This window comes from Macrotis lagotis, chromosome 8 (assembly GCF_037893015.1).
Source record: "Macrotis lagotis isolate mMagLag1 chromosome 8, bilby.v1.9.chrom.fasta, whole genome shotgun sequence".
Classification (NCBI taxonomy): Eukaryota; Metazoa; Chordata; class Mammalia; order Peramelemorphia; family Peramelidae; genus Macrotis; species Macrotis lagotis.
In genome coordinates, this window is record NC_133665.1 from 129598886 (window position 1) to 129621428 (window position 22543).

Below are 22543 nucleotides of genomic sequence, written 5' to 3' on the forward strand. Positions count from 1 at the left end.
TGATGTAACTAGCTGCTATAGGTACCTCGAAGATAGCTGTATCTCATGTACTTGTCTAATCTTCCCTTCAGACTAAAAGAAAAGTTTGTTTTCCAAATAGAAATTTAAACTTTGACTCCTTGAGAATCCAGAAGCTCATGGTCTTTATTTTCAGGCATTTTAACTACCTTAGGATTAATAAGTGAGTTAACAAGTGATACTCAGCTTGAAAAGAGATAAAATATGCCTTAAATAATTTTTTTTTTTTTAGCTATGAACTGGTTGTTGAGTAATATTGGTTAAAGATTTGGGGTATGTATATTTACATGTAAAAATTAATATGCCTTATTGATGTAAGTATGCATGCAGTATAGGTATTAGAGTTACCCATGTCTATAATGGTAATGAAGATTTTAAATTAACATATACTCTGCCACTCTGCCTTCTAAGGACTGATTATCTGTTGACGTGAACCAGAAATGACAAAAATGAATATTCCTACTATCTGAATCTTGCCCAATTAAGTGGTAAAACATGTTTTATTTTTTAAAAAGATTTTTAATAAATATTTATTGAATTAAATTGGACCTCTCCAATGGAAACTAAAATGTTTTGTGTGTATTTGCTTTAAACATAAATTTTGTAAATGTTTGCTCTAAAGTAGGGGAATACTGAACAAAAGTTAGCTTTTTCTTAATAACTTAGAGTTATCATTGTGGATGTTATTTGATTGTCCTGTAATAACAGTGATGCTCTTTAGGGATCTTGAGGTATGTAGAACTATAGCTTCTACACTATTCTGTTAGATAGCTTATATCTATTTGTTACTTAGATTTTTCTTATTTTGCTGTCACCTGTCACTTTTTATGTGGTCAGTATACCTTCCTTGAGCAACATTCCTAATTTGATTTCTAATTTGTTGTGGTCTAAAAAGTTTTTATTGTTAAGATAAAAGTAAGTAGAATTTGAGTGAACCTAAAGTATAGTTTTCACTCATAGTTTTTGTGTATATTCTTGATATCTCTAATATATTTTTTGGAACTTACCCAAAACCATGAATCATATAGTTGAAATAGCTGGATAAATCTGATAATAAGTTTTGGGATTATAGTTTTCTTTAGATCAATAGCTACTTAGAGGTTATTGGTAATTTATTAAGGTTTTTTAGTTCCTTGTCAATGAGTGAGGAACCTGGGTGAGGGGGTGGGAGAAGGAAATTTATAAGAGAACACAAGGATGTTAGAATTTGTAATAGGGGATATTATTGTTGACAATTTAGTATTTTATGGAATATTTAAGATATTTTATAACATATCTCAAGAATTACCTCTGTTGGCTTCATTTCATTTAATCTTTTGTTATCCACTAAAATTTATAGTTGGGGATATTTTTGACCTTTGGAATTTAGAAGATTTACAGCTATAACATATTAATTTACTTTAAAGATTTTTCAAAGATGAATGTTTCTTGTTACAAATTGGTTCTATTTTAGAGCATATTTAATTGACATTTTAATTTCCATTAATTCTTTAATTAAATTTATTTTTGCTAACAGGTGGGTCACTACTTTCTTTAAGAGTTTAAACTTTAGGGGCAGCTAGGTGGCATAGTGGATAAAGCACCAGCCTTGAAGTCAGGAGTACTTGGGTTCAAATCTGGTCTCAGACACTTAATAATGACCTAGCTGTGTGGCCTTGGGCAAGCCACTTAACCCCATTTGCCTTGCAAAAACCTTAAAAAAAAAAGAGTTGAAACTTTAATGCAAACAGATTACAAGTTTTGGCTGGGTTATAAGGTGGGAGGATAGATTTCTCATCTTTTATTTAAATCTACAATATTTATTAAGTGTCTGCTTTGTGCCAGGTACTATGTTAGGCTATGAATACAAAGAAGGAAATACACTCCACTCATAATGAGTTTACCATCTAAAGGGGAGAGAGTCAGTGTATTTATGTGCATATATGTATAGCATAAATGTGAAGGCAGTAAATTATATTTGCAAAATAGTTTAAAACAAGGTAGATTGGGAAAGGGCACTAAGAGATGAGAGGATTAGGAAAAACGTCATTTAGAAAATTGAGCTGAATCTTAAAGGGAGAAAGGGAACCAGTGAGGGGTTGAGGAAAATGATGAGCACAAAGGCTGGAGCTGAGGCATGCTCTGTTCTGAGGGAGGAGCAGAGAAAAGGCTCTTTATCCTGGTCATAGTGTGAGAGAAGCTGAGAAGTGGGTGAGGGCCAGGTGTATCTGGCTTGAATGTCTTGGCTGAGAAGCTTGTAGTTTTTCCAAGGAGCAGTGGGAAGCTTCTTGAGTTAATTGATTAAGGGAATCCCATGGTCAGATCTGCACTTGTGGATAATGACTTTGCTAGCATGTGTATGATATAGAATGGAGTTGACTTGAGAAATGGGAAGACCAATTAAGAATCTTTTCCACTAATCTAAGCAAGAGGGTATAAGGACCTGGACAAACTAAGTCAATCAAGACAGTTGTGAAGGTAAAAATGGCATTATTGTCATTATAAGAATTGTAAAATGCATTGCACAGTGCTCTGTCCATAGTCATACAAAGCCTTCTGCACAGAGTTGGGGCTCCCTCTAGCTTCACATGGTAAGTCATGAATGGAGCTGAGAAGACAGGTGATGGCTCAAGTAGAGAACAGTAGAGAGCTGAATGACTAAGTCCTGGGTAGTTGGAAAGGTATGAAAGGGAAGGCGAGCAGGAGTTCTGACCTAAGAAATTATTGAGAGATGAAGGAAGAGGAGTTCACCAAGAAGGTGAAAAACATAGGAAGCAAGGGGTACAGCATAGGAAGAGGGATGTTATGGCAGGACAGTGAAAATAGCCAAGATTTTCATTTAGGGAAATGAAATATTTGTGGTTAATGGAAAACCAGTATGCAACCAAGTCTGTGTGTGATTTAAATGGAATGAAGGAATAAGTAGGTTATTGGCACTAAAGGAAATTGAGAAAATGGGAGGTTAGGAGTTGAAGGAAACACTGGGAAAAAGAGGAAGATGGTGAGTGAGGAGCTGAAATCCTTGAGAAAGCAGAAGAATGATAGGTAGTAAGTATACCAAAGCTATTATAATTTTGATGGAATAGTGAATTTTAATTTATTGTACCTCAAAAGAGAAAAATGAGTGAAGGGTTCAATGGTAGAAATGACAGTGGGAAGCCAGGCACATTTAGCACCTTCAGGGCCAACTGTTGTTGGAGAGGATAACCAGAGATGCAGTGTCACCTGAGGGGAAACGAGGGCTTAAAAGATGGAAAGGGTGTGAAGTAAATAGTTGGTAAAGGGATGACTTCCAAAGAGCATCATGGAATAGGGTAAGCAGGGTTGAATCTGGATATGGACGAGGGAACTTGAGGGTAAGAAGCAGTCAGGACAGTTACCTTAAGGTAAGAGGAAGGAAACATAAGAAGTAATTAAGGGTAATAGTATGTGGCAAATGGGAAGAGAATGTTATTACTTATAATTACTTAACAGAAGACTATTTCAAGTATCGTATTTTTCCTGGTTAAGCTAGCTAGTCAAATGTTGAGCCCTGAAACAACTAAATTCTAAAAATTCTTTTCTGTCCCAGTGATTTAGAACATGCAATTACTTTTGAGTTCTGTTGATTTTATTGAGCATTTAAACATAAGGTGCAGAGAAATTAAAACTTAAGTAAGTCTCTTGGATTTTGGTAGTTGGCCTATAATTTTTCTTTTTCCTTTTTTTGTTTTTGTTTTTCTAAGGCAATGGAGTTAAGTGACTTGCCCAAGGTCACACAGCTAGGAAATTTTTTTTAAGTGTCTGAGATTGAATTTGAACTCAGGTACTCCTGACTCCAGAGCTGGTGCTCTATCCACTGCGCCAACCTAGCTGCTCCTTAGTTGGTCTATAATTTTTGAAAACATTAGGTGAATCTTCAACTGGACAATTCCCCTTCAACTATTCTTCTAAGTTCTTTTATTGTATAAAATGTTAGTTACACTCTATACAAGTCATCTATTGGGAACCTTTCTGGTTGAGTATAATAATAATTCACAAAGAGACTTTGAGTGAGTGTAATACTTTCAGGACAGCTAGTTGGTAGAGTGGATAAAAGCATCAGGCCTGAGATCAGGAAGATTAGTCTTGCTGAGTTCAAATTTGACCTTAGTCACTTATAGCTGTGTGACCTTGAGTAAATCACTTAAACCTGTTTACCTCAAATTCCTTGTCTGTAAAATGAGCTAGAGATGTCAAAGCACTCCAGTGTCTTTGCCAGGAAAACCCAAATGAGGTCACAATGAATTGAACAGTACTGAAAACAACTGAACAAAAACAAAAATACTTTAGAAATCTGGAATATGTCAAGGACTTACAGTTTTCTCACAAGAATTTACTACTTTTGATTGAAGAACCAATCCATCTTTAAATTAGAGCCTTAAGAATATATATTGGAGCTGACAAGGGTACTCAACTTCACAGTAGTCACACAGCTAGTGAGTGTTCAAGTCCTCATGTAGAGATATGGGAACTGACCTTGGATCTTTCTTATTCTAAATCTACTACTCTAACCACTGTGCAGTGCTACCTCTCATTTGCCTGGGAGGCAAAACACACCCAAACCCATTCAGTCATTCTCTCTACAAACATTTTATTGAAAACTTAATATTTTCCAGGCACTGTGCTAAGCTTTAGAGGTGCAAGGAAAGGTAATACCTGGACTCTTAGATTCTAATGGGGAAGGTAACATATAAGTACATATCTATGTAATATAGCTTGTATATATAAGGTGTGTATTTATATATAATAAATACACACACACGTGTGTGTGTGTGTGTGTGTGTGTGTGTGTGTGTGTGTGTGTGTGTGTAAAAAGGTTTGAAGGGGTAGAGAAAGGTCCCCAGGAATGACCTTGACCCCCTGATGCAGAAAGCATTAAATTGTGAACTGAATCTTGAAGAAAGCCAGGGTAGCTTAAGGGGTTGAAAATGGAGGGGGGAAATTCATTAATCAATATATGTTTGCCCATAGCATATGGTTATATTTAATTGAAATGGTTGTTTCTTAAAATTAGCATATCTTAAAGAAGTTGAATATTTTCTTCAGACCACATCTTATGAAAGCTCTAATTGGCATTTTATGGATATTTCCTAGTCAAGATTCATAATTCTCTTAGTAAGGGAAAACTTAAGGTTATTTGAAAGTTCTTGTTCTTGAGGAATAGTCTCTTTTTGGTTAAACATGCTTTCATTCTGTATTTTGCATTTATATGCTTTGAGTAGGTGTAATGTAAGCATATGTGATATGAAAATCTCCCTTTCCTCTCTGTTTGAGACACCCAGGTGGCACAGTGAATAGGCTCCTGGGCCTGATGTCAGGATGACTTCAATCTTTAGTGTTCAAATGAAACCCCAGTCATTTGCTACTTTGTGGTGTTGGTCAAATCACATAACCCTCTGTCTACTTCAGTTTCCTTAACTATGAAATAGGTAATAATAGAATCTGCCTGCCAAAGTTGTTGTGAGGATCAAATAATATCTGTGAGGTGTTTAACACAGAGCCACATAGTAGATGTTAAATACATGCTACTTAATATTGTTGTCATTCTGTCAGACCAGTTTTTATTAAGTTACTAATTTGTAAGTCCACCCCTCAAAATAGAGATCACATTATATAAAATGAATATTATAAAGATGTTTCTTGAGATATGAGATATCCTTTATATAGTATAGCTAAAATACCAAAAGATTTAATAGTTTACTAACTAGATGTCATAAAAATAAAGAACTCTCAAAATAATACATTTCTTAGTAGTTCAGTATTATTGGATTCTATGACTCAGGGTTGGTAAGAGGATATAAACTTAATTGTGTTTTGTTAGGATTTTCAGAGTGTTCTTTGTTAGTTGACTCTTTAAACTTAGAATTACTTAGTGATGTTTATTCAATTTGTAATGTGTAGTCATTGTCATGGAGAGTATTGATTGAGAAGGGAAAAAAAAGACAATTTTTGAGACTTCTCTTAAGTTTCTTTGGTACAATACCCAATTCAAGACAAATTGAACCACTGTTATTTTGCAAATAAATAAAAATAGGAATTACCTAGCCAACAACTTAGACCAGCAGAGTTTCCTAAAGATAGAAAAAACAATTCTGATTTTTTAAAAAACTAATCCTAGGAAAATAATTTTTATTTCGCTTTTACATTCTGTTTTGTTGCAAAATTGTATCTTTTGAGTCAATTAGCTACATTTTTCTTTCTGTAAAAAGATTGATTCATTGTTACAGTTGCTTATTTTTTAAGTGTTAGTATGCTAAGTACTCCTTGATTTGACTTAATTGATGGTAAATGATATCAATTTAAATGTAATTTGCAGTCTTTTTAGAAAATGTAGACTGTAATAGCTTAAGAAATAGAGCAAATTTTTAAAAGTCCCCCAAAGGACACTAATAAATTGTTGGTGGAGCTATGAATTCATCTAACCTTTCTGGAGAGTAATTTGGAGTTATGCCCAAAGAACAACAAAAATGTGCATACCCTTTGATCCAGCAATACCACTACTGGATCTGTACCCTGAAGAGATCATGAAAAAGGGTAAAAATAGCACTTGAACAAAAATATTCATAGCAGCTCTGTTTGTGGTGGCAAAGAATTAGAAATTAAGTGAATGTCCTTCAGTTGGGGAATGGCTTAACAAACTATGGTATATGTATGTGATGGAACACTATTGTTCTATTAGAAACCAGGATGGATGGGAATTCTGGGAAGCCTGGAAGGATTTGCATGAACTGATACTGAGCGAGATGAGCAGAACTAGAAAATCATTGTACAGCCTAACAGCAACATGGGGGTGATGATCATTCAACCTTAATGTACTTGCTCATTCCATCAGTGCAACAATCAGGCACAATTTTGGGTTATCTTTGATGGAGAATACCACCTGTATCCAGAGAAATAATCGTGGAATTTGAACAAAGACCAAAGACTATTTATTTATTAATTACCTTTAATTTAAAAAAAAATACCTGTTATCTTATTATGTAATTTTGCTATCTCTTAAACTTTATTTGTTTTTCCTTAAGGATATGATTTCTCTCTCATTACACTCAACTTAGATCAATGTAAAGATGTTCAGACTGCCTCCTGTGGCAGGGTGGGAAGCAAGATTAGGGGAAAAATTGTAAAATTCAAAATAATAAATAAATTTTTTAAAAAATCCCCTGTGGTTGATTTTAATATTAATTAGCTTTAAGTTATACATATTATCTATTCTAGGTAATCACATTCTACCTGATGAAGATTTGGCTTCCTTTCATTGGAGTTTACTTGGTCCAGAACATCCACTAGCCTCACTTAAGGTACAAACTTGATTTCATTTCAGAACTTAAAATAAAAGTGCTTACATTATAATACTTTAATATTGTAGCTGGTTCATAGGTTATGAAAGTAGACATGTTAACATTACCATGTTTTGGAAGAAAAACATGATACTGCTATTTGATCACTCACTATTAAAAAAAAAACAAAAAAAACTGTTTTACCCTTAATCTTTACATTTTGACTTTATACTTCTTACAAATGTCATTTCTGTTCATTTGTCAATTTTATTTTTCTTTATTTCCATTTGGTTTGAAAAAATTGCCTTTTGCATTCTCAAATCTGTATTACTGGCAGGACCACTTTTTCAAGTAGGATTGAATTTTTTCATGCTAAAATATCAAATCAAAACACAAAACTTCTTTTTTAGTTTGGACTCTACTTATCAATAACTTAACAGTTTTAAATTAGTATCTTTATGACATACAGTAAGGAAATTCATAAATTTCTTAAAAATTTTTACCTTACAAAATTTGAGGACTTAATCTTATTAATAATATAGGATAATTTAAGCTGCATCAGAATGAATGTGATTTCTTTACATTGTTTTAACTTTTCACTCAAAATAGTCTTTTTTAACTATCTTAATCATCCTTTCTGCTTTCCCTTATTCTTCATTCTCATGTGCCTTAATAAGAAATGATCAGAGAATGTCATTTAATTGTTAGATTCCCCAAGGTGACTACAGTTCTTTTTAAAAGGATGTGATGTTGTTTTAGAGTAAGGGGTTCTTTACTTTTTGTGTGTCATAGACCTTAAGATTAACTAAATTTGGTGAAGTTTTGAACCCCTCCTTGGAATAGTGGTTTTATATGCATAAAATAACTAGAATTACAAAGGAAACAAATTATATTGAAACAACAACTTTCAAAATATTTTTCAAAACTAAACAAATTCACAGACCACAAGTTTTAGAACCCCTTCCATAGAATTATGTATAAATTTATATTTTCTTCATATAACAATAATTGTTTTAATTTAGAGTCATAACAGACACTTTTTAGCAATCCATTGGTCAATTTGCTTTTTCCCTCTGGATTAACAGTTTACTGTTTATGGGCTAATTATGGCTAAAATGGTTAACTGTAATTGAAAGTCAGAATGGTTTGATAGAGCACTGGATGAGACTGGAGTCCTGGATTCTTGTTTTGATCTTGCCACCAACTTATCTGCCACTTCTACAGGTCTCCTTAACTTCTGGACCTCAGGTTGCTCAACTAAAATAAAAATGATGTATTAAGTCCTTTCTGACTTTTAAAAATTAAATTCTCATTTGACATACTGAAGGGCTTTAAATTGGGTAACTGAATTTAGTTGATGTTAACTTTCAAATGGGTCTTTTATATATTTTGCTGCCTATTTATTTTGTATATATTGAGAATGAAAATGAATGAATGCCTGACAGTATTCTAAGATTTCTTTGCTTCTTTCTGTCCATATTATCCCATGGTGGTTAAAACCCTCATACATTCTTTCTCTATCATGCCTTAGTGTAGTTCGCCAGGCCCAGATGAACTATATCCCAGGGTACTGAAAGATCTGGTGGATGTGATTGCTAAGCCACTGTCAGTGATGTTTGAAAGTCCATGGAGAACAAGAGAGGTAATGCAGGAGGATGGAGCCTGTAATTATAGGCCAGTGAGTTCTGCTTTGTTTCCTGGCAAAATTGTAGAATTGTTAAAGGAACTGTGAGGGGACATCTCAAAAAGGAAGCGATGATCACAAAGAGCCATCATGGCTTTATCAAGAACAGATTGTGCGGACTAACCTTGTTTCCATTTTCTTTTGACATTGTTACTAGATATGTAGGAAAGGGGATTGCTAAGATTGTTTATTTGGATTTTATTATAGCATTTTTAAAGTCTCCCATGTTGTTCTTGTGGAAAAGATAAAGAAGATGCAAGTTAGATGATTGTGTAGTTAGTTAGATTTGAATTTGATTAAATGACTGAACCTAAAGATTATTAAATAGTTTGATGTCACCTTGGAAGGAATTCTTCAGTGGAACTTCCTTTTTTTAAAAAAATTTTTCATCAGTGTCTTAAGTCAAGGTACTGATGACATGCAGATTAAATTTGCAGATGACATAAACCTAAGAAAGATATAGCAATCGTATTGAGTGACAGAAACAATATTAAAAAATTGAAGACTAGAATTTCAGGCTAAGTTTAATAAGATGACAAATGTTAAGTCCTAGAATTAAGTTAATAAAATCAAATACTAACTGAAAAAAAGATCAGTAGCTTTTTAATAGACTGTATGTTCAATAGGAGTCAGTGATATTAGGGCAACAAAAATTTAATTAATTTCCATTTTAGTTATTAACAGAAGCATGTGTCCATCCCCCAGTGAACTTGACCTTGCCATTCCTAGAGTAATGTTAGCTTTGGATGCCACATTTTAAGAAGGATATTGATAAATTGTAGAATGGAGTACAATCAGAATGGTGAAGCCTCAAAATCATACTCTTATGAACTGGGTAAAAATATCAATAAGAGGAGTTTTAGAAGGGGACATTTTAGGAATTTTTTAGTACTTGAAGGACTACTATGTGCAAAGAGATTGTATTTATTTTGTTTGTTCACAGAAAGCAGAATTAATGAAGGGTGAAGTTACCAAGACAGAAAATTTAGGGTTGATTTAAAAAAAAAACTCAACTCTTTAACGATAGTGATACAAAAATTGAATGGAATGCCTCAGCAGATGTCCCATCTCTGAAACTCATTTCAGTGATGACATTCTGTGATTAATTATGTATTGTAAGAACAGTATATGATTTATATAGGCTTATCTGTGTTTCTCTTTATAGGGATCAGGACAGAATTCCTAGGTTACTATATGTTTTACAGATAACTAAGCAAAAACCCACCTACTACTACTACTATTAGAAAAAGTTTGTTCTATTATTGATGGTGCATCACAACAGATTTAAGGAACAAAATTAGGAGAATAAGTAGTATTTACAAAGTAGAATTCTAGAACTTTAACACATCTTTCCTTTTGGAGCTAAAAAACAATGCATGTGTTTATCAATCTTTTTTTTTTAAACCTTCCGTTAGAATTACCATTATGTATACTTAAATTACATTTTCATCATCATAACTTCGTTTAAAAATGAAGACATGGTTTTTCTGTGAGCATACTTCTATTTTCTTTGCCCTAGTTCTGTAACTTTTATCTATTGGGCATTTATATAGGTGAATTTTGCCAGTCTCCAAAGGTTTGTTTCTTAAATCTTTTTGAATTACCTGAACAGAAGTTTCAAATAATTTTTGTGGTCCGTTTTGCCTTAATAATGATTTTAATAAATATGTTGGAGGAATGACCAATACCTAGTATTTTAAACTATAATGAAAAACTACAAACAAAACAAATTCAGTCAGTTAGCAAGTACTTTGCTAGATAATTCTAATACAAAGAAAGACACAAACTTAGTCTCTGACCTCAAGGAACAAGCAATCATGCAAATTAATAAGTACAAAATACAGAGTATTTTGAAGTTGATGTCTGAGAGAAGATACTAACGATGTTGGTGGTCTTGGGGGGTGGGCTGGAAGACCAGAATAGTTTTCTCAATGACGGTAGAATTTGAGGTGATTCTCTCTCTCTCTATAGAAGTTGATACAGAAGAAAAGAGAACATTCCAAGTATTGGGAACAGCCAGACTCTTAAGCATATAGGCCCAGTAGACTTTTAACTTGGAATTCCTAAAATAAGTATACTTGAAAGCTCGGCATATTAAGTAATATCATATTTGAATGGAAGAAATGAAAGAATATTAATTTTATTATTATAGCATCCTACAGTATCTAATGAAGTCCATGAACAGAAGCCTATAATATGAAAAGAAATGAATAAAAATATTTAGTATTTTACACAGTACTTAGATTAAATATATATATATATTTAAATTTTCAGAACATTACACACAAATATATACTATAGGAATCTTAAATGTTTTTATTTATTTTCTTTTATTTGGATCCTACAGTTTGAGAGATAGAAAGCAGAGTAGGTTCAAATAAATATGATGATTAGGAAGTTCATTAAATAAAATCTGAAGGGATTTAGAAATTAAACTTTTTGGGGGTGGCTAGAGGGAACAGTGGATAGAGCACCGGCCCTGGAGTCAGGATACCTGAGTTCAAATCTGGCCTCAGACACTTAGTGTGCCTTGGGCAAACCACTTAACCCCATTGCCTTGGAAAAAACCTTTTACAAAAAAAGAAATTGAACTTTTTTTTTTTGCAAGTAAGATGAAGCTGTGGGGGATCTACTTTGTACTTAAATTAATCAGATTGTTAGATTGGTGAAGTAGTATAAGACATATTAGAAATATATTCTAGGAATATTTGTACATAGCACCTCCCTTCTTCCCAACTAAGCTGCTTCCCTCCAATGAAATCATCTCCTACACATATTAAGAGTAGCCATTCTAATAAGAATGGTACTAAAACTTTGGTTCTAACATTAAATCTCTATATAGAAGCAGTGTTAAAAATGTAAATTTAAGAAATAACCTGTGTACCTTTTAAAACAGTTTATTTTAGTTATGTTTGTCTTTTTCATATTTGTTATTCTTTATTTCAAAATAATTTTTAAAATTAAATAGTTTAATGATTTATTGTTGAGTATTCTTTGGTAAACAGGTACATAGGAATGTTATTTCACTGTCATGTGTTATTTCACTAACACTTGTTAAGCCTTAAAAAATTTTAAAGTATTAATTTGATGAAGATTATACAATTTAGCCTAATAATGATCTAAGATTTTTATTATGGATGTCTGTTATGGTGGGTTTTTTTTTAAAATTTTTGCAAGTCTATGGGGTTAAGTGACTTGCCCAAGGTTGAGCTAGCTAATTTATTAAGTGTCTAAGGCCGGAATTGAACTCGGGTCCTCCTGACTCCAGGGCCAATGCTCTATCCACTGCGTCACCTAGCCGCCACATTATGGTGGGTTTTTATAGATGGGAAACACATGTAATAAAGCTCTCTACAATTTCCTCCTCAAATGCTTCTTGTATACTTCTAGTCCACTATTACATCCTTTAGGTTGTTTTCTGAGATTCTTGGTTGTATAAGGCTATTTCTCCCAAATTGAAGTCCATTAGGTAGCTGTATTCCTCTAGCTGACAGTTGTTCTTCTTGGCCATCACTGTTCTATACTATGACTCTATCTACTGTCTACCCTCCATTGTTGCTCTTGTCCATACTGTCTACTGTTGTTCCCCCTACCCCAATCCCCCATTCCACTTTGTTACTTTCATTTCCTGCTCTCACATGTTTTGTTTCTTCATATTTTTGTGACCATGTGTTTTACTATCTTCTGGTTTTGTTTAATTTTCCTCCTTTTCTTGTTTTTGAACTCAGGTGCCTAAAAGTGTAATATTTCTTTGGGACATTCTTAGAGACTACTTTCTCTTCCAGCTAAAACCATTATATCTTCTTTAGTCTTCATGTTCTTGATTCTTATTTTTATTAGTGCCTAAATTAGGAATCTTTTGTTTGCTTCAGCTTTATAGCAGTTCTGTATAATTGAGAATACAGGATATTTCATATGTTATTGTTAGGCTCTTGGGAACACCTGAAACAAAAATTTTCATGGGAGTCAGGGAATAAAGTAAACAATAGTTATTTGTTTTCAGTTTTTCAAATTCTTTGGACCTTCATGGAATCATTCTAAAGCTCATATTTCTTTTTGAATACTTTTGTAGATGTATGATTTATTTCTGTATGATAGTCAAAAAACATCAGAAATTCCTTTCTCGTTTTGAACTGTGCATTTACTAGCTTGAAAATTTTGGAAGAATTCCATTTACTGGTATTTATTTGCTTTTTCTTTAATTTAGAGTGTCCAGAACTCTTACATTCCCCCCCCCCCCCATCTTATTTTCTTTTATTTAAATTCACATTTGGGGCCCATAGGAATTTATTTCAGAGGGTAACTCTTTACTTTGTCTTTTTAGATGACTTTTTTGCTCTTTACTATTTCATTTTTTAATTGTATTATGAATTTAATATATTCAAGTTGCATCTCTTTTGGTCTTCATTGGTTTTGTGTAACTGGTTCCTGAACTTTTCCTCTTGATGTTCCCTCTAGCATTTTACAGTGTTATGCTTATTTCCTTTCAATTTTGTTTTAACCCTTTTTCTTCTAATATATTCACAAGTCATTCTTTTATAATACTCATTTTTTAAGTCCATCCTTTTCATTTTTGTAAGATTTTGAATTCCACATTTTTCTCCCTCCCCTTTTCCCTTAACAGCTAGTAATTTTATATAGGTTTTACATATACAACTATGTTAAATATTTTCATATTAGTTGTGTAAGAAGAATTGGAACAAAAGGAGGTAAAAAATCATGAGAAGGATAAAAAATATAAATTTTCAAAATTGAAAATATTATGCTTTGATCTGCATTCAGATTCCATAATTCTTTCTCTTAATATCAGATCGATGGTATTTTCTATTACAAGTCTTTTTTAGGTTTTTGCAAGGCAAACAGGGTTAAGTGGCTTGCCCAAGGCCACAGCTAGGTAATTATTAAGTGTCTGAGACCGGATTTGAACCCAGGTACTCCTGACTCCAAGGCCGGTGCTTTATCCATTATGCTGCCTAGCCACCCCCATTACAAGTCTTTTAGAATTGTCTGATCTTTGTACTGCTGAGAAAGGCTAAGTTTACCATAGTTGATCATCATACACTGTTGCTATTAATATATGCAATGTTCTTTTGGATCTGCTTACTTCATTCAGCATCAGTTCACGTAAGTCTTCCTAGGTTTTTCTGAAATCCACCTGCTAATTATTTCTAACAGAACATTAGCATTCCATCACATACATATACCACAATTTGTTCAGCCATTCCCATCCTTCTCTTAATCCATTCCCTTAGTCACCCAACCATAATTTATCTCTTTCCTGTATATGTTTAGATTAGTATCTTCCTTCTAGTCTTTTATTCATGACTGTTCTCCCTTTGATTATTTTCTTAGCTTTCTTCTGGTTCACCTTTTTCAACATCATTGAACAGTTTAAAGCAATAGATAATCTCCTGGTTAACAACTAAGAAAACTTGGTCTGGTCAAGGTCTTATTCTCATTTCATGTATTTTGGGGAAAACCCATTGTTTTCAATTGGATGTCAGCAATGCTTTCCCAGAAAATGTTATCATATCTGGTGTCTGACCCAAGTAAAAGAAGTTGAATAGATGACAGTTGTGACTTGTAGAGGGAGAATGAATGATTCTGTTTATAGCCCATTACTATCCCTATAAAGATCCTTTTACTAAAACTCCTAGTTGGTGACTAATGAACACTTTTCTAATTTGGTGACGTCTTTTGTTTTAGAGGAAATGAGCTGAGGGACAATTTAAGCATCTTTTTTTTTACTCAGGAAAACTTTTGAATTTTGGTAGAAACTAGGTGTGGATATCTGAGTTGTTTGGCCTCTGGAAGATGTATTGCTTTGAATTTGTTCTTATTTTCTTATTCTGTGTGTCCTATGTCTAAAAGATTTTCTTTATATTGCTGTCCTTAGCTATGTGCCTCAAACCTTAAAAACCCCTAAATGTATGAATTATTTTGTATTACTGTGTGAAGTAAAAAAGACACATTCAAAGAAAAGATATAGCCAGATTTTCACCTCTATATTTGGCCTACTTCTTTTAGGAAAACACATGTCTTGTCTTATTTGGTTAGATACCAATATCTAAGTTGCTGTGTACCTCTGGTTTTTTGGGAGAGAGATGTAATGATACAGAAGATTTCTTTTCTGCTTTTATCTTGAAGTCAAAGAGCTCCAAATAATTACTATTCAGGAAAGTAAATGGAAAATCCTGGCAGGAGGTCATCTTTCACTTTTAATACCGAGACCCCTTTCAGTTTTGCTTTCCCCATAAAATTATTAAAGTCTGCCAAACAGAATTCCTTCTTAGTGAGTTGAACGTGTTTGTCTTGCCAGGTAGCTAGAAGAGAGGCCAGGGAAGGGAGAGAACTAGTAGTGCCAGGAGAGCATTGTTTCCTGTTATATTCTGCATGATTTGTTCTATTTACAAAGTGTCCTTATGTTTCAAAACTAGAAGGAAAGAGATGAGGTTTACAATAGAAAAATTAATTGAAGAAAAATGAATAGCAATTCTGTCACCCTTCAGGCTCTAGCCTAGTGATTTGAGTTATAGATAGCAGTGTCTACCTTAATGTTAAAAATAAGTATAGGATTACAGTTTTATTGCCCGTCTTCCTCAAGAAGCTTACTGACAGTAATATAAAGAAAATGAACCTTATTTTCTCTTTGAAAACATAAAATTTTTACTTTTCCTTCTCAGAGGCCCAATTCCTACTCCTAAAAGGCTTATCGAGCAGTGTGTGTGTGTGTGTGTGTGTGTGTGTGTGTGTGTGTGTGTGTGTGTGTAGCCCCAAACTTGAGTCACAATAAAGTTAAGGAGGTAACAGGGTATGGTGACTCCCCAAAACTGTCTTTGAGTCAGGGAAGACCTGCCTTCAAGTCTTGCCTCTGACTCTACAACTCTACAATTCACTAAATCTCAGAGTACCCCTAGGCAACTTTCTAAAAAATATAAATTGCAAAAGAAGTGTCCAGTGGTATAGAGTTGATTCCTCATCAAAAGTTTCTTACTTTGTACCTAGTTCAGTTCCAAAAAGATAAAGACCATAAATATATTATTAATCAGTAGACTCTAAAGAGAGTTTTTAAGTTTAGGAAACAGAAAAGTAAATTATACTGGCTCTAATAGCAAGACAAAGTTTAATAGAAATAAATTTAAAGGCTTGCACTTGTTTATTTAATTTTAAGGGAGAAAGGAATTTTATTTATTTTTTAGAATTTTTGCAGGCACATGGGGTTAAAGTGGCTTGCCCAAGGCCACACAGCTAGGTAATTATTAAGTGTCTGAGGGTAGATTTGAACTCAGGTACTCCTGACTCCAGGGCCGGTGCTCTATCCACCATGCCACCTAGCCGCCCCTTGCATTTATTTTTTAAAAAATCAAATGTGCCATATACAGTGTGGATAAGGTCTGGATATATGAATTAATGTTAAAAAGACTGTTTTCAAGTTGATTATAGGTAAGTATGCATTAACAGTGTGATTTGGATAACAAAAATGTGAATACTTCCTTAAATGGATATCATGTCAAGTCCTGATGGCTAAATTAAATCTAGATTATTCTAGTCAAGTTTGGTCACAGAGTTTTAAAGAGGGACATTGACATGCCCCATATGACAGTGGTCTACCATAATGAGGGCATTGTAACTGAATTATATGAGGTATATTTGGAACTTAAATCTAAAAGAAAAGATTGAGAAAAGACTTTATTTGGTTCAGATCAAGGACATGCATAATATATAGACTAAAGCATGGGGAGAGATACAGAAAAAAATGCTGTTTTTTAAATCACAGAGTTTATGATCTAATAAGGGAATATGGAATTGTCACAAATGAATAAAAATTGCCCTCATACTTTAAAAATTCTCATGTAAAATAGTGTAAACTACTATGTTACCTCGTAAACAACTATGTTACTTCAAATGGTATATCAGTATACATTCCTCTCCTTCTCTTTGTCACCAAACCATCCCCATTACAAAAAAATAAACAAATGAAAAAAGGTTTAGCCAAAGCTAACCAATCAACCATTACAATCATATGCAGTGTTATACTTTTATTCTCCCACCTCTGCAAAGGGTGGTAGGGGATATTATGTGTGCTTTCTTATTTAATTTTTATATATTTTTCTGATTCTGCTTATTTCACTGTGCATCAGTTTACGTCTGAATCCATCTGAGTTCTTCTTATCCATTGTTTCTTTAGGGTACAATAATCTCTTATGTTTGTGCACCACATTTGTTTAGTCACTGCACAATTCAAGAGTATTTGTTCTGTTTCTGCTTATTTGTTACCACAATAAAATTGTTTCTATGAATATTTTAGTTTATTGTAGACCTTTCATTCTATCTTTACTGTTCTTGTAAATTACTATTTTTCTCTATGCCTACTAGGCTCTCAAAAATCAAAGAAGTTATTTATTTTGGTTACTTTTTTAATAATATAATTTGAAATTCCAGAATGATGGTAGCAATTCACAATTCTACTAGCAGTTTATTACTATGCCTGTTTGAGGTTCTTCCAACAAGGACCATTTCTTTTGTCATTTTGGTTAGAAGTGATCACACGTTTTCAGCATGTCTATAAAGACAGTTTCCACTGACTAGGAAAAAGTTACTTGATTCAAAGAACTTTCCAACAATAAAAACAGCATCTTTTAGAAGGTAGTAAGTTTTTAGTTAGAAATACCTCCTACTTTTTTCAGGGCTATCTGTCCTAGAGGGATCTCCTCTGAGATGGTCATTTGGATGAGAAGACTGTTTAAGGACTCCTTCGGCTCTCAGAGTGTCTGATGCTGTCGTATATTCTATTTATTCTTTTAACACCCCCAACAGTTGCATTTTTATTGATACCTGTTATTTTATGTGACCAAAATTTCCTCTTTTATAAAAAGTACATGCTACCCTTCCCAAGAGCCCTCCTTTGTTAACAAAATAAAAAAGAGTTAGCCAATACACCTAACACATATGACATCACACACAATGTTTCCTAATAATAGACCCCCTCAGGTCTCTAAAGAATCGGGGAGGGGGCACTCTCATGTCTCTTCTGGGAAGCCAGGTATGGTCATTAGCATTCTACGACAGGAAGTTCTCATGAGATGCTTCCTACCACCAGTGAAATCAGAGTTTCACTGTCATCCCCAGCATTTGTTGCTGTTGGGTCTGTATCGTTTTATTGGGGATTTTTTTTTGGTTAAATTGTTATCATTGTGAATAGTGTTTTCTCTCCTTTTTTTCACTACTTCATTTTGCATCACTTAATATAACATCAGTCTTCCCCCGCTTTTCTATATTTATCATCATCAACAACATCACATCAAATATCTAGTCCTTTAAAATTCACAAGAGACTTTACAAATGTTAATTCATTTAATCCAACAACCTTAGGAGGCATGTGCTATTTTTATCCCCATTTTACATGTAAGGAAACTGACCTGAAAGAGGTTAAGTGATTTGACCTGGGTTAGCAGCTAGTATATGTCTGAGACTGATTTCACTTTAGGTCTTCCTGATTTTAGGCTGGTGCTCTATCCCCTGGGCCACCTACCTTTCTCTAGTTTTTTGTGGTTCCCTAATACTACATATATTCACACAGCACAGTTTGTTATACTGGGCATCTGCTTTACTTTTGCTACTACCAAGAAATGACATTATAAATTTTTAATATATGGATCATTTTTCTTTTTCCCTTTTTAAAATCTCCTTGTCTGTGGATTATGATAGTCCTAGTTCTCTATAAAGACACAGTTTCCACTGACTAGGAAAAAGTTATTTAATCCGAAGAACTTTCCAACAATAAAAATGTGATCTAGTTATATTATATTGGGGAATACCACTTGCACATGTTTCAGTATAAAGGAAATGAAGGCATTCATGTAGGGAGGTGGTACTTAAGATGAATCTTGAAAGAAGTGAGGAATTCTCTGAATTGAATTATAGGAAAGGAGCATTTTCCTAACAAGAGTGACATGCAGTGCAAAGGCATAGAAATGTAGGGTTGTGCTTAAGGAACCAGTTAAATAGCTGAACTTAGCAGTTAAATTGGTAAGAAGAATCTAAAGAGGATAGTGTTCTGGAAGTAAGGAAAATAGTCTGTCAAAACAGATATCACTGTCAAGTACTATAGAACGTTGGAGGATCAGGTGGACTCATTAGATTTGGTAGTTGACCTAGATCATCACAGACCTTGAAATTTTCTATTTAAGTACGTTAGAGTGGAAATGAACTGAAACCAAATTTCTAGGAGTTAAGTAAGAAGTATAGAAAATACTATATTTTTTAAAGTTTTACAGTGAAGGGAAGAGGGGTATAAAAGATGACTTTCAGTTTGGGGTGTTTTTATATTTAGGTGTGTTGTTTCCATTTTTTTTTTTGATGGAACAGGAAAAGACAAGTTTATTTGTAGACAGAATGAAAGGAACCAGTACAGAATTCTCTCATACAATATTGATATAGAACTGTATTGACAGACTTCAAAGGAGAACTTCTGTCTCTACTTCTGGATTAAAATAAAGTGGATATAATGGGGCTGTTTTTTTTGTAGGAATAAAATATGTTGGGGGTTTAGAATTTATATTAAAATTGATAAAAATATTAAATATATTTAGAATATTTTTTATTTTCAAGAAGATTTATACTCTTAATTAGGCTTCCCTAGGAAAGGAGGATACTTGTACTTGCTAACTGACTGAATTTGTTTTGTTCGTAGTTTTTCATTATAGTTTAAAATGGTGAAAGGAAATTTGTAGAAGTAGGATTTTATACTTCTTTACTCTGTGACCGTGGAAAAGTATTTTTATTTTTTACCTTCTAATACTTAGACTAAGACTTTATAAATTGCAGTCACCTTTGGTGGATGGAATTTACTTAGTGGAAATTCTTCCCTCTGGTTATGAAGGTTACTTTGTCATTTTATAAAAGATTCACTTGTACTGAAGAATTGGTCCCTAGCAGAGAGATTCTGTGTGACTCTAGAACGTAGAAGTAGGTATAGGAAGGCAGATAAGGAATATCTTCATAACATAACAATGAATGGAATGAGACATCCTATTAAGTATTTTTTTTTTGTTGTTGTTGTTAGTGAAGATGTTTGAGCCAGATGGCTTTGTTGGGAATGTGGTAGAGAAGATTTTTATCAGGTACAGATGTTGTGGGGTCAAGTTATGTCAGACACAACTGAAACAACTGAATACTAGCAGGTGTTAAAATAAATGATCTCTTAGATCTGTGCCAGCTCCAAAGATTCTGTAATTCTGTATTAACAGTGACTTATTCTGATTGTGACACTTGTATTTTTTTAATTTTAAATCTTATATTTTAAAATGAGAGTTATAAACCATGTAGCCACAATCACATGTCCTTTTCTGTTCTTAGTTAAATTGGGCCTTGGAGCGTACCTTGATAGCAACCTTTCCTGTCAGGCTCATGTTCTCTGCTGGGTTGTCTCCTTGCCCCATTTCTGATCCCAACTGGCTTTATGCTCTTAGACAAGTCCCCTTGTCTTTGAGTTCTGGACCTTTTACCTTCTCATCTAAATATTGAATGGTGTGACCTCTGTGACTTCTCCAAGCTGTAATCTAGAAATGAGGTCTGCCCATATCCCCAGGGAAAAGGACTTTGTTTTTCAGTTTCTCTGTGTGCATGCTATGAGTCCTGCCCTCCCAGAAGATTTGGTTAGCACAGTGCTAGACCCCGAGAAGACATGAAACATTTGTGATCCTGGACAAGCCATCCAAGCAAACATGGTCCACTCACATCTTCTTGTAAGTGGGCAGAATTTGATGGAGAATCATCTAAAACTAATTTACTTATCATTTTGGAACAGATTGTATTTTTCTTTTTGGTCACAGTTTCTTGAAACATCATTGGTACTTAATAAATGCTAGTTGAGTAAAGGACTTTGGGCAGGTTTGTTTTCTTTAGCATGTAACCTAAGCAGAGGGAAATGTGGAAATGAGATCTCTGGAATTCACAACAAAATTGACAATAAGAAGATAATTCTTTGGGATTCAGGACTACTTTGTCATCCAAAAAATATTAATGCATGTGGTTATTTTTGATCATATCAAATTTCATTGAGTGACTTGGTACCCTAGTCAAAATGACTAGGGTAAAATAAGCAACATTAGCAAAAATGTCAAATAGAATTAAATGGAACATTTTATACACACACATATACTTATATTATAAAGTTCAATTTGGACAATTTAGATATTCTGATTTGGGATTTTAAAATAACATTGCATAAGACAAATAAACAGTGACGATACCAAATAAGCATAGCAGAAGTTGTAGTGGACCATAAAGCTAAAACTGAAATGTAACATAGTATTCATTAGAAAAGTAGGATGAATATTAAAAAAAGATAACTCATTATTGAAATACATTTAGAATTGGTTGAAAAATAGCTTAATCTGCTGTCTAATTGGATAAGACAATAGAGACATGAACCTAGTCTCGAGGGTCCGCTATAATTGGAAAATAAGGAATTGGGGAAAGAATGTTGAAGATGGGGAATTAAATCTAACTGAGATTGAGTAGATCTTTTGGGTTTAAAAGTAGATTCCACATTTCTTAGCAATCCTTACCTGATAATAAAAAAGCTGGACTTAATGGCCTTCAGTGATTCTTTTAAAATTCTAAATATATTGGATAAGACTATTAATACATATAAAGAATGTTACTAAAAACAAAGCTGGACAATGACTTGCCACCAAAGTTGTTGCATGTGCAAATTAAAACTAACTTGTGGGTACTGTATATACAAATTAACTAACAGATGAAGTATTTTGAGATGAGAGGATATTTTTTTCCTGCTGTAGCTTAAGTTCATTGCAGTTTTTTACAACATTTTTGCTTTTCTTAACATAAACTTTGGGACAGAAGCTAAGAAAACCATTAAAAGATTTTTCTCAAAAGAAAAGCACTCTTAAAAAAAAGAAGTAAAATGAACTTATAATTTTCTGAAATCCATGATAAGCAAAGAAAACCCTCACCAGATACTAGTTTGACTGTTAAATATGTTTTTGAGATAAGGCAAGGACAAATTATTCTAACCCTCCTTTGCAGTTACTGCTGTAATGGAATGTCCAAATGCTGTTTTAGTGCTTCTTTGAATACGAAGATTCAGCAACATAAGGTAATGTCATTTTTTGTGGGTATGGGAAAGTCATAGTGGTTTTTGTTAGCTGAGTGATTTGATTGGATTTAGGATAATAGACATTAATTGTGGAACAATTTCCATTTTTGTTACATGGAAACATTTTGATTATGGACAGGCATAATGACTAAGGATAGAATTGGAAGTATCTGATGTAGCTTATTTTAGAGGTGGATGTCAGCTTCAATTTGTCTATTACTTTGCTTTAAATCTGTTATTTTAGTATAAAAGCAGCAACAAATAGTATTTTTTTTCCCTTAGTAATCATTGGTTCTGCTATGAAAGACATTGTCTTTAGCAATTGAAGAAAATGGGAAATATTGAAAAGACTCATGAATGTTAAGGTTAAGTTCTTGAATGTGTTTCTGAAATTATTCTAAATTAAATGCTTGTGGGTCTAGTTCTTTGAAGGCAAGGACA

The 22543-nt window shown here is 33.4% G+C and overlaps 1 protein-coding gene across 2 annotated transcripts in view; it reads left to right on the top strand.

Annotated features, from left to right (window-relative positions):
- The window catches only part of FAM120A (family with sequence similarity 120 member A), a 134193-nt gene that overhangs the window by 25300 nt on the left and 86350 nt on the right, over positions 1-22543 (top strand). The window contains exons 3-4 of one of the 2 annotated variants that reach the window (XM_074198343.1): positions 7234-7316; positions 8827-8937. In XM_074198343.1, coding sequence (XP_074054444.1) covers positions 7234-7316; positions 8827-8937 — 194 coding nt within the window. The remainder of the gene's footprint in view (positions 1-7233; positions 7317-8826; positions 8938-22543) is intronic. The other variant, XM_074198344.1, reaches the window with a different exon arrangement.